The 12,523-nt window shown below is 38.8% G+C and overlaps 1 protein-coding gene across 7 annotated transcripts in view; it reads right to left on the reverse strand.

Annotated features, from left to right (window-relative positions):
* LOC111586344 (ral guanine nucleotide dissociation stimulator-like) overlaps nt 1–12,523 on the reverse strand; it is an 87,524-nt gene that overhangs the window by 7,727 nt on the left and 67,274 nt on the right. For 6 of the 7 annotated variants that reach the window (XM_055011282.1, XM_055011281.1, XM_055011283.1 and 3 more), the window contains exons 6-18: nt 11,903–12,118; nt 11,720–11,823; nt 11,556–11,640; nt 6,739–6,816; nt 5,092–5,178; nt 4,977–5,009; nt 4,747–4,868; nt 3,384–3,479; nt 3,063–3,276; nt 2,255–2,329; nt 1,737–1,796; nt 452–718; nt 187–301 (exon numbers count right to left, since the gene is read on the reverse strand). In XM_055011282.1, coding sequence (XP_054867257.1) covers nt 187–301; nt 452–718; nt 1,737–1,796; nt 2,255–2,329; nt 3,063–3,276; nt 3,384–3,479; nt 4,747–4,868; nt 4,977–5,009; nt 5,092–5,178; nt 6,739–6,816; nt 11,556–11,640; nt 11,720–11,823; nt 11,903–12,118 — 1,552 coding nt within the window. The remainder of the gene's footprint in view (nt 1–186; nt 302–451; nt 719–1,736; nt 1,797–2,254; nt 2,330–3,062; nt 3,277–3,383; nt 3,480–4,746; nt 4,869–4,976; nt 5,010–5,091; nt 5,179–6,738; nt 6,817–11,555; nt 11,641–11,719; nt 11,824–11,902; nt 12,119–12,523) is intronic. The other variant, XM_055011279.1, reaches the window with a different exon arrangement.

A 12,523-nucleotide genomic window follows, 5' to 3' on the forward strand; every position in this document is an offset into this window, starting at 1 on the left:
TGGTTATAATTCAGGACACAAAGCGTGGAAAAAATAAATAAAAATATTTTAAAAAAGCAGTGACAAAATGACAACTGCTCCAACTGACTGCGATGGCTTTATGGTGATCTAGTAAACTCTGGAAATAAAATGAAACGTTTTTATTCTCTCTGTGTGGCTCGTGGTTTAAGGGGAAGTTTTTTTCACCTTTGTCCTCTGAGATTTTCTGCATCAGTTCGTAGTCTTCGGTTTTCTCTCGCTCCAGGTTGTGTTTGATCATCGCCTTCCTGATGACGGCCGGAGTTTTATCCTGACTCGTCACCTGAAGAAACCCACAGAAAATCTCATTTTCTCCCCACCATGTGCTTAAAAGACACTAAAGATCTATGACGACGCTCTAAAGAATGGTGAAAAAGAGCCTGTAAAGCTGGAACTTCAGTGTTTCTAACTAGTTTTTGATGCGTTTCCTCACCAGGATGCTCTTGTACATGTTCCCGTTCTCCACGTCCAGACTGACCCGGATGATGCAGCAGTCGTCCACCTGCTGGTTGTACAGCGGCAGCGACAGCGTCGAGTAGTTGGACACCGCCGACACCGAGCGCTTGTGCGACCGCGAGGCCGACAGCGGCGTGGACGAGGAGACGGAGGACGAGGAGGCGGTGCTGGAGCCGGAGGCCGAGCCGGAGCTGGATCCCATCCCAGAGGTGTCCAGGGAGGAGAGGGACGTGCACTCCCAGAACTGGAGGAGGACAGGTATCCATTAACCTCATTCATTTACATAAAATCACCTCAACATCATCCTAAACACAATGACACGACACATTTGTTGCAGTTATTTACTCATATCTATCATTTTTATTTGGATTTTGCATCATACTGGGGCAGGAAGAACAGCATTTTGTTTTTTAATGTATGAAAACACACAAAATGCACAAACAAAGCCGCCCTTTGAGGCCACTTTCAGAGTCATTTATTCACTTTTAAACTCTTATTTTGCTCAAGAAATGACAATAAATGAATCTTAACCCTCCTGATGGATTCGTTTAGGAGCAGAAAACAAAAAAAATCCCAATAAACATTATGTATATCTCAAAAACTTATTCATAAAACCTGTCTTTATCTGAGGTCAGGTGTTATTTTCAGCATAGTTTTGGCTAAAAAACGACTCATACTGATTTATATTTCTGCTAAAGCTTGAGAAGTGGCAGCAGAATCGATGTTTACACTTTTATCTGTAAAAAAAAAGCAAGTAAACAAGAAAATTACTAATTTTTAAAACTCATTAAGCCGAGCAGAAGAAGTTTCATACCAAAAAATACTTAATTATATATATTTAATGTTTTTTTTTTTTATTTTAAAATGGGTAAATGTAACTCTTAACAGGAGGGTTAAATCTTAAATTTTCTTCTGATTTTCTTCTTGCAATCTGCAGTTTCACCACTAGATGTCAGCAAATCCTAAACGTCCTAAAAACAGAAACAAATCTACTTGTAGGATCTTATGTGTAAACATTTTTTCATTTAATAAATTAATTTCCTGTACGTAAACTAATTATTTCACACTCTGAGCCCTTTGAGGCTACTTTCAGGGTCATTTTTTCACTTTTAAACTCTTATTTTCCTCATTTTAAGGACTAACTACACGTCCTGCATCTTGTTTTTATCCACATTTTCCATCGTTTGATAATCTTAATACTTTCACATTGTTTTTATTTGCCTTTGTATTCTTAAAATGTTGTGTTTTTACATGCATCTCACCATAAAATGCTGGCAGTAGAGATTTCTTTTCATAACTGTGTAGGGAAGATTGTTTGGAATCTGGAAATATCAGAAGAAATGATGGTGGGAAACTGCATGACTTGGAAAAAAAATATGCGTTTAGAGCCTAAATAAAATTAAATGTCAGTATTTTATATATTTAATGGAGGTGACAGGTGACAAAAGTGGAAATGACAGATTTGTGTGGGTTTGTTGGAAATATTAGTGTTAATCTAAGCACACATGAAGAAAATGCATAAATATAACATTGTTTTAGTTGGTTTTGGACATTTTAGTGCAGAAATGTCACAGATTGTTTACTGGTTAAAGCTATTAGCTTGTCAGGTGGCTAATATTAATGCTAATCCATCCAATAATTTATCAGATGTTTAACTCTGGGAACAACAATCTGAATTTTGTCCTTTAAAGTCACAAAGAAAACAACACAAATGTGGTTTAGTTTGTGTTAATGCTTCCTTCCTGTTTGAAACCAACGTAAAAGCCTTAAAAGTGGTTACCGTAGACGTCGTATCTGCTGCTGGAGCTTCCCTCCCCAACGCAGAGACGGTGAGCTTCACTGAAGGAGTCGACGTCTGGAGAAACAAACAAAAAAAAACAGCGTAAACGGTCAGTCCTCGCACATGATTGGCTGATAGGAAATGATGTCAGCAGCTTCATAGAAAAGAAGCATATTTTTGAGGTCTAAACAGGCTCAACAACTCACTGTGTCACGCTTGCAGCTTCACTGCAAAAACTCAAAATCCTACCAAGTCTATGTGTCTTATTTATCATCAAAATGTCTCATCACACTTGATTTAAGATAAATTCACTTAACAAGAGACACTTCAGCAGATGGAGGGACTAGTTTTAAGACAATGCATCTTAAATATCTTGGTAAGTCAAACAATCTTGAAATGATCTTGTTTTGAGTTGTATTTTACAAGAAAACTTAAAATAAGTTTAATACATCTCAAATTAGGAGGTTACATGAAAGCAAAAATCTATTTTTGAGTGAAAAACTGCTATTATTTTTTAAGCATATCTGGCTTATTTTAAGACACCTAAGCTTGACAATCCTGGTAAAATAGAGCTTAAAATAAGTTTTCCCAGCTAATTTTAAGATCTCAATATTCTAAATATCAGATCTTATTTCCAGAAATCTTACCAAGCCATTTTTCACTTGTTCTATTGTGAGATTTTTTCACTTATTTCAAGGTACAAGTTCCTTGAAATAAGCTTTTTTTCTTGTTTTGAGAGGAGCATTTTTCCAGTGCTTAATTTCACTTCATTGTGTGATGTTTTACAGTAAATACATCCGTCTCTCACCTTTCTCTCGTGTCCCTCTGGTGAATCGGACAGGAAGCTGGCGTTGACGTCCTCCAGGTCTGAACCACTGGAGCTGACGGAGGTGACGCTGAGGGCGTCGCCGCTGTCCCCCCCGCCGCCGCCGCCGCCTTGGTACGGCCTGTAGTGCGAGTGGTCGAAGGACTTGGAATGAGATCCGGCGCCGCCGCTGGATCCGGCCTCCGTCAGCTGCCGGCTGGAGGTGCAGATTTATGAGAGGAAACAGAGAGAGAAGCTCTGACTGTAACATCTGGACACATGTGGACTCGGTTTATGAATAAATGATGTTTGATTAAGACCTACTCGCTCCAGCGCTTCATGATTCCTCCGTTCTTCTTGGCTCTGAGCGTGTTGCTGGCCGACTCTGACAAAGGCTCGATCTCACAGGACAGATTGTAGCTGCAGAGAAAGAAAAGAGTCAGAATCTGAACTCATCTCAGGGATAAAACAGCAGAATCTTGTTATTTAAAGTCATCTAATACTGATTTATCACACTGTTTGATCACTTTACTGGATGCTGAACTCGGGTAACTGTTAAATCTGGCCTCCTGCTCCTAAATATCTAGAATTGAAAGTAAATCTGCTGCGTCTACATCAGTAAAGACGGGTCATATTTGGTGCATAAACTGCTTCAACTTGTTTCAGATGTTTCCCTAGCGGTGTGTGAATCTATATGGCATCTTTCTATTATTTATTAAATGGCTTTCAATGATTTTATTCACCAGCTTCAGTTTTTTGGAAGAGAACAGGATTTGATATTCCTGAAAACCAAACTCCCTACAGATTCTGTAATACCCACCAGTATGCACAGATGTTTGTGTTTTGACAGTAAAAATGAAGAAATACTAAATTAACCCTCATGTCGTCCTGTGGGTCAAACTGACTCGTTTTAAAGTTTGAAAATGTGGAGGGAAAAAAATATTTTCCCAGTGAAACTTCTGATGTCCAAATTTTCAACATTTCTGGGAAATTTTTGAACATTTTTTGGTGGAAAAAAAATGTTAAAAATGTTTCTGAAGAACATTCACAAAAAAATCAACCAAAATCCAGCAAAATTCGCTGGATTTTGGTTGATTTTTTGTGAATGTTCTTAAAGAAAATATTACAAGTTTGACAGATTGAATTCACGTCATTTTTACTGATATTTTTAGGATTTTTTTGGAACAGTTTTACTCATTTGTTGAAAATATTTACAAGAATTTTCCTGCCAAATTTGCAGGATTTTGTTTTTAAATAAAACTTTTAAGGGAAACTTTTAAGGAATTATTGGAATTTTCTTCCTGAAGGTTTTGCAAATTTTCAGAAATTTGGGGAATTTTTTATCTGAATGTTTGGATTTTTTTCAGACAAGGAAACAATATTTTTTGGTGCCAATAAATGAGGACAACAGGAGGGTTAAGAGTCGGTACAATGTCAGCCGATAGATGTCCTCTGGGTGACCACAATCCTCTTTTAGTTTACAGCTACATGAGGACTCACAATGAAATAGATAAACTAAGAACACGTTTAACAGCTTCTAATGCCTGCTCTGAGGGAAAACACTCATCAGGAAACATCTGCCAGTTTATCTGCACAACTAGGCTGGATTTGGAGACGACGGTTTACTGAAAGATGAGAAATCTTTACAAAGACGTTGTTAAAACATGGAATTAAGCGATTTGCTGACCTCTCTGCCTCGCTGAGCTTCTCCACGCCTGCGAACCATTCTCTGAAGTGGCTGTCCTGAGTGAAGCTGTAGTTGTTGGAGGCCAACTGGAGCAGTTTGATCTGAGCGATCACCTCGAACTCCTGCAGCCACAAAAAGAGTTTAATCATTAAAATGAGGTGAAACAGGATCTTTATAAGACACTCTGCACAAATGTTTGTCATGTTTTCTGTCTGTTTTGATCATTTCACCTTTCTCCTCTTCTCGAAGTTGATCAGACCGCCCTGAAAAAAGAAGATTAGAAACATTAGAAGGTTAAAAACTGGCGAGAACGTCATTAAGCAAACGACACGTTGGGAGTCAGACCTCAGTGTAGTCCTTCATGGCAGTGTCCATCATCACCAGGTCCGTCAGGAAGGTTCCCAGGTAGGGAATCGTCCCCTGCATCACTCCCTGTGGACACAAAAACCCAGACTGAGCAGGAAAACGACTTTTTTTAAAAGCTAAAAACACATCTTTGGAAGCAAAAACTCTAAAACTTGTTGCTCACAAAACACTATCCAGTGGTGGAAAAAAGTTTCTGATACCTCATACATTTGCATGTATATTGCATTAAGAATCACTCATTTCTTTTAGTCCAATCACAGCTAAAATACTAAACAAATCCATCCATCCATCCATTATCTATACACCACTTAATCCTCACTAGGGTCATGGGGGGGCTGGAGTCTATCCCAGCTGACTCAGGTGAAGGCAGGGGACACCCTAGACAGGTCACCAGTCTGTCACAGGGCTACATACAGAGACAAACAATCACTCTCACATTCACACCTACGGGCAATTTAGAATGATCAATTAACCTCAGCATATTTTTGGACTGTGGGAGGAAGCCGGAGTACCCGGAGAAAACCCATGCATGCACAGGGAGAACATGCAAACTCCATGCAGAAAGATCCCGGGAAAGCCGGGACGCGAACCAGGGATCTTCTAGCTGCAAGGTGAAAGTGCTAACCACTACGCCACTGTGCAGCCCAGTACTAAACAAATCCTTAAAAATAATCTTGAAAAACTTAAAACTGATTGGTTCCATAAAAATAAGACATTTTGAGCATTGGGTTGATTTGGTAGAATTTAGTTTTGTTAGTTTTTCTTGTAAATAATAAATAAAAATAAATCATGTGCATTTGTTTGTGTCTGTCTAATGCAGACACACATTTTGAAACACAAAAAAGATTTTTCCACAAATATTTAATGATAATATTTGAAATTGTGTAAAATTTTAAGGGTTTCCAGAAACTTTTTTCCACCACTGTATGTATAAATTTCCATATAAAAGAACAACTGAATGTACAGAAACCAAGCAGTGGACGTTTAAAGTCAGGAAAAGTTTTGTTTTATGTATTATTTAACATTTTTAATTGCATAATTTTCACAGTTGACCTGACTTACAGCAGTCATTGTGACGCTGGACAGCGTGTTTGGACTGCTCTTGTGCAGAATTCAAAAGAAATTAAAGGAAATTGATGCAAAAAGATGGCAATTATGTTTATATTTACTGACCTAAAGGAGAAAACAAGGAAGGGAAAGCAGGAGGACAGTAAATACGGGTGTAGTCGTGGATTAAATGTGGTTAAATTAGAGATTAAAACAAACAAAAAAACTGTTAAAATCAGAAATGTCCGACTAGTTAGTGTTGGCACATTTCATTCCTTATAAATCACCATCAGCAAAATGCTCTGAACCCACAAAAACCTCCAACAAGTCTACAAACATTCCAGCTTTTTACATTTTTGTGAAATGAGTAATCAAAAAAATGAAACTGCACTGCTTCGGGGTTAAACGTTGTCTAATTTTTAGACTGCAGTAGCTTCTTCTGCCACTAGGTGGAGCTGTTGGCACAAACATTGAAGCTGCCGGATGCTCGGCGTCCTCTCCATTAAAGGTCTGATTTATTAAGTGATATTAGAGCTGATCATGATGAGAAACTCTCTAATAAAACACATTCAGTCTCACCAGGTCTCTCTGCTGCTGGTGTCTCCTCTGAGCTCGTTTGGGGTTGATTTCCAAAGTTGCAAACTTGGAGGTTCCCTCCTGCAGAAAAACAAGAGTTTCTGGTGAATATACAAAGAAATTTAACCCACAAGCCCTGAAATAAAGGAGATTTGTTAAAAATCAAACCACACAGGTGAAAATGAAGTAAATTAGAGCAGAATACATCCTTTAAATGATCAGGTTCATTCAAGAAACAGAAGAATTGCTAAGTATGTCGCAGCATTTGAGTTAATTCTTATAATAAAACAGTCAAATTACTCACCAGGGGTTCATTATATTAACTATACACATAAAAATCGAGTTAGTTTTACATTTTAGTCTAGCAGAAACGAAAAGATAGTGAGCTTTTTAAATGAAGGATTCCTTGACAAACACACAGTTTTTTGCTTTTAGTTGTCAGGAGATGGTTTTAAAATGAATATACTTCAGTGTGAATGCAGCATCTAAAGTGAAAATGATACACTAAACAAATAAAGCAAAACACAAACTGACAAAAAGGAAACACAAAGCAACAAAAACGAGAAACAAAACGACAAGTCAGACAAATCAAGACAAAAAACAACAAAAACAAGACAAATTACCACAAAATCAGACACAAAATAAATATGAGAAACAAAATGACAAAAAATAGTCTAACAACACAAACGAGACAAAAAAACACATAAAATGAGGCACAAAACGACAAAAATGTGAGACAAATGACAAAAGTCAGACAAAAAAAATGACAAAAACAGGACAAAATATTAGAAAAACCAGACAAAATGACAAAAGAACAATGAACAATCTCGTATTTTACTTTATGATCAAAACAGTTTGTAATGGTCTAGAGATTATTTTAAATTTATAGTTTTACTAATTTCCAATTTGCAGTTAATGTCTTCTCTGGAATTTTCACTCTTTACAAAGTCGTCTTGTGGGCCGGATTGGACCCTCTGGGCGGCTGGTTTTGGCCCACGGACCTCATGTTTGACACGCAGAACGCTTCATGCAGCTGTTTTTGTTGGCGTTGCTGTTGTTTTTGTAACACAGTTTGGGAGTTTAACGTGTGCAATCATTCAGGGCTGCGAGGTTATCAATCAGGAACCTCCCTTTACGGTTAAAGCCCTCCAAAAAAAGATTCATTTCTTAGCTTTCTGCGCATCTTCTACAGTTAAAAAGGGGCACGAAAGCAGCCGAAGAACATGAGAAAGTGTAAAAAGCAGTCTGTCTTTAGAGCATTTTCCCCCTCGTTGCCTTCTGGGTAACCTCAGAGAAAAAAAGTGGGAGAAAATCCCCCTCGGTCTCCTCCACATTCCTGAGTGATGTAATGCTGGGAGGCCTCAGCAGCAGCCGAAGCTGGACGGAGCAGATAGAGCGAAGACGAGGCGACGCCCAGAGCTCAACGGAGGTGTTATCTCCACCTGACCGAGGGTTCCTCCCTCTGACGTCGGCAGGGATTCCCTGAGAGGAGGCCCTGGGCGTTCACCCGCCGCTACAGCAGAAAACTGCTCGGGTTAAAAATGAGCCGGCACCTTTATTTAACCTCAACGAGGAAAGACGTGTTTAACTACATAATGAAAGTAGAGATTTAACCCTCGTGTCGTCCGTTTCAAAGTTTGAAAATGTGGAAAAATATATTTTCACAGTGAAACTTCTGATGTCCACATTTTCAACATTTTTGGGAAATCTTTTTTTTTGGTGGAAAAAAAGAAATGTTAAAAATGTTTCTTCAGAACATTCACAAAAAATCAACCAAAATAAAGCAAATTTCGCTGGATTTTGGTTGATTTTTATGTGAATGCTCTTAAAGAAAATATTAAAAGTTTTACTGATATATATCGAATCACTAGATATTTTTAGGATTTTTTTGGAAGATATTTGCTCATTTTTGAAAATATTTACAAGAACCTTCTTGCCAAATTTGGGGTATATATATATATATATATATATATATATATATATATATATATATATATATATATATATATATATATATATATATAAATAAAAACTTTTAAGGGAAACTTTTAAGGAATTACTGGAATTTTCTTCCTGAAGGTTTTGCAAATTTTCAGAAATTTGGGGAATTTTTTTGCAGAATTTTTGGATTTTTTTCAGACAAAGAAACAATATTTTTTGGTGCTCGTAAATGAGGACAACAGGAGGGTTAAAGCCAAATTGTGTCTTAGCAGCTCTTGTCGGTGCACTTGACGCCTATCAATGGATTATGATTCTCAGGCAACTTCTACAGTTACAAGAAACTTCAGATCTTCTTCTATCTATGGATTTGTATCAGCTAAGAACAATGAAAGTGCAGTGTTTGAAAGGCAACCCTAAAATTAAAGCTGCAGTTGAGACTTAGCTGACCAGTTTAAGGATTATAACAATGTTTCTAGCAATCGTACGTCGAAATATAATGGCTACAACTTCCTGGTACCAATAGGTGGTGCTATGACTTAGTTTTAGAATATTAGTTTCTTCAGACCTGGACTTTTGTACCACACATAAGATTTGATTGGATCTTGTGCAGCTGAGATATAAACACTTCAGTAGTCATGACGTGACATCGAAATTCGCCGCGCCTACACAGAAACACGTTTGACGAAAGCTCACAATTTTCTCCATGAATCCTCATCAACGTGTTTAGGCTTACGTCACCACATTTGAGGTTAATATGGTCAACGGGCTGACAGTGGTACATCAAAGTGTAAAACATGTCATTTCCAGGATATTTAGACAGCACTTTCTGTTTCATGGCCAATCATCAAAATTCTGGGGGTCGCCATGGCCATGTCCTTGACTTTTGAGAAAGATTTTGATAATTTTTTATCAATAAGGTCAGTTGTATATACAGGGCAAATTCAGGTCTTTTGGAGTTACCCCCTATGAGGAGTCAACATCTGAAAATGAGCCAAAAAATAACAAAAAATCTCACAATTAATCCAAGATTGCGGACTTCCTGTTGTGTTTAGGGTATGGCTCCAAGATGCATGGCTACCAAATCACGCAAATGTTGGTGAAATGTGGTGTGGGAGCCAACTGCTACAAATACTGCAGTGGTGCTATCGCAAACGGAGTCCCGAGACGCATATACTTTCTTTTGTTAGCCTATTGTGACATGTGTGCCAATGTTGCTGAGTTTTTGAGCATTCCTAAGCCTTCAAAAAGCACTTCCTGTTTCACAGCAACGACGCAAAGGTGTTGTATGAAACTCAAAGGCTTTACGCTGTAGCATTGTCCAGGTGGGAAGACTTGGCAATTTCAAGGCTGATATCACAAAGTTTCTAGCAAAGTACGCGCAAATGTAATGTCTATGACTTCCTGTAGCCAGCAGGTGGTGCCATGACTGTGAATGCTTATTGGCATATGGATGTCATGAGGGCAGGACTCTGACCAAACATGTAAAGTTTGAGGCAGATTGGAGCATGTAGAAGGGAGTTAGATGCCACTTCCTGTTTCATGGCGAAGCATCAAAGTTCAGGGGGTTGCCACAGTAATACTTTGACTTTTGTGGAAGATTTTGGGTCTTTTCATCACTAAGGTCTTTTGTATAAACTGTCCAAATCTGAGGTGTCTTGGAGTTACCCCTTATGAGGAAATAACCCCTGAAAATGACAAAAATCCCCAAAAATCTCACAGTTAAAGCAAAATGGCAGACTTCCTGTTGGATTTATGGTATGGCTACCAAATTATGTAGCTGTAGGTGAAACATCCTGCCTGTAGTAATATTGCAGGGGGCGCTATGGTGCCATTTTGCCACACACATGCACAAGCCCCATAAAATATCAAATTTTACACCAGTTCTGATGTGCTTGCGAATTTTCCCGAGTTTTTGAGCATGTTTAGGCCTCATAAATGGGCTTGTTTTGGGTGAAAAATAATTCCCTGGAGTCCAATAAGGCCCTAAAAATTCATGTATCTTGTTTGTTCAGGTGTTTCCCTTCGTTCTGTCCTGTTCTTTATGTCGTCCTTGTACCAGGTGTCGCTCTGCATTTAAAGCTATAAATCTCATTAGTGATGACAGCAGTCTGTCCACCCAGGACACCGTGAGGACGCTGTGGACGGTGTTCAACCCTGCAGGATGTTTCTCTGGATCTTCCTCTGCAGCTGTTTTCAGACAGATGTGAGGAAGGCCAACATCCTGCTGCCATCATTATGTAACTCACACTGAGAGATTGATTAGTTGGTCTGATTAATACAAGGATGATTAGATGTCAAGGTGTTTTTCCTTCAGGAAACAAATCCACCTTGTTGTCTCTTACTGTGCTGCAGTCTAGTTAGGAATTGCCATTAGCTTTAGGTTGTTTATGGGAAGAATAATCTGAATTAGGACATACAAATAATAGTATTTAGGATATACTGTATAGTGCGTCAATATTAAAATATTTAAATCATAGATGGCAATGAAGCTTACAGTCTGTCAAAATATTATTTGGAACAGAAAAATATAATACAGTATGTTCGAAATGTGCAAAAAATCCAGTCATCAATGATCAAAATGACCAAAAGATTGACCAAAACGGATTAAAAAATGGCTACCATTACTCAGAACTGTTCATTATTGGTCAAAATGTGCAAAAAATCCAGTCCACAATGGCCAAAATGACCAAAATATGTTCTATATTTCTAAAAATGAGCAATAATTAAGTCCTCCATGTTTGAAATGACCAAGAGATTAACCAAAGCGGATTAAAAAAATGCAGACAACTCAAAATTTGTACAAAATTCCTATAAAATTGTCAAGAATGATTCAAGATTCCTCCAGAATAAACCAGTTTGCCCGAAATGATCCGACCCACCTTCACCAGCAGCTCTCGGCTCAGGGAGTAGTTGTTATCGTCAGAGAAGATCTCTGAAAGCTCGCGGAACATCCTGAAACTCTCCCTGCAGGAAGACGAAGACGTCAGCACAGAAGAAAAGGAAAGAACAACTTTCTGGACAGTTTTCTGCTGACTGAACCTACCGCGACACCTCCTCCCAGGTCCTCTTCAGGCGGTGGATGGCGTTGCACTGCAGGGCAGAGAGGATGGCTCGCAGCGACGAGAAGTTCTTCAGGATCCGACACTCCTGAAGGCAACACAGATCCGGTCAGAAACTAATCAGCTCTTTAAACATCACGTCAGATAAAGCGGCTGCTGCTGCTCACCCGGGCCACGTCGATCCACCTCTCCAGCAGCCGAGCCCTCTGGTTGGGCTTCAGCGTGGGGTTGCTCAGGCAGGTGGTGATGACACAGTTGGTGACGGAGTTGAACTGGGCCACGGTGGCTCTGATGGTGGGGGCCAGATGTTCCTTCCCCTTCTTATCCCGCTGGGACCAGATGCCCCCGAGGCAGTGGTAGGGAACCACCTTCTTGAACAGATCCTGGATTCAGGACATCAAAAAAAGGTTTTTTGGTTAGAGTTTTGAGGGAAAAACAGCCAACCAGTTTCATGAACTTAATTAATCACTTATCTGGTGTAAACATCTCCTTTAAATACGTGTATTTGGGCAATATGTAAGTTTTACCTTCATACTATGAGCACTTTCACAGTTACAGGACCTTGAAGTTCACAAATTTCAAGTCAGGACCCCAAGTGGCCTCAACCCTAATCCGAAATGTTTTCAAACTTGTCCGAAATGACACCAAACCTCTTCAAAATTACTCAAAACTCGCAAAAAATATCGTGAAACTTCTCTAAACTATCTCAAAACTTGTCCTAAACAATTTAAAATGTGTCCAAAATGTCCTAAAACGTCTCCAAAATGACCCCAAATTCCTCAACATTT

The sequence above is a fragment of the Amphiprion ocellaris genome, chromosome 6, assembly GCF_022539595.1.
Source record: "Amphiprion ocellaris isolate individual 3 ecotype Okinawa chromosome 6, ASM2253959v1, whole genome shotgun sequence".
Classification (NCBI taxonomy): Eukaryota; Metazoa; Chordata; class Actinopteri; family Pomacentridae; genus Amphiprion; species Amphiprion ocellaris.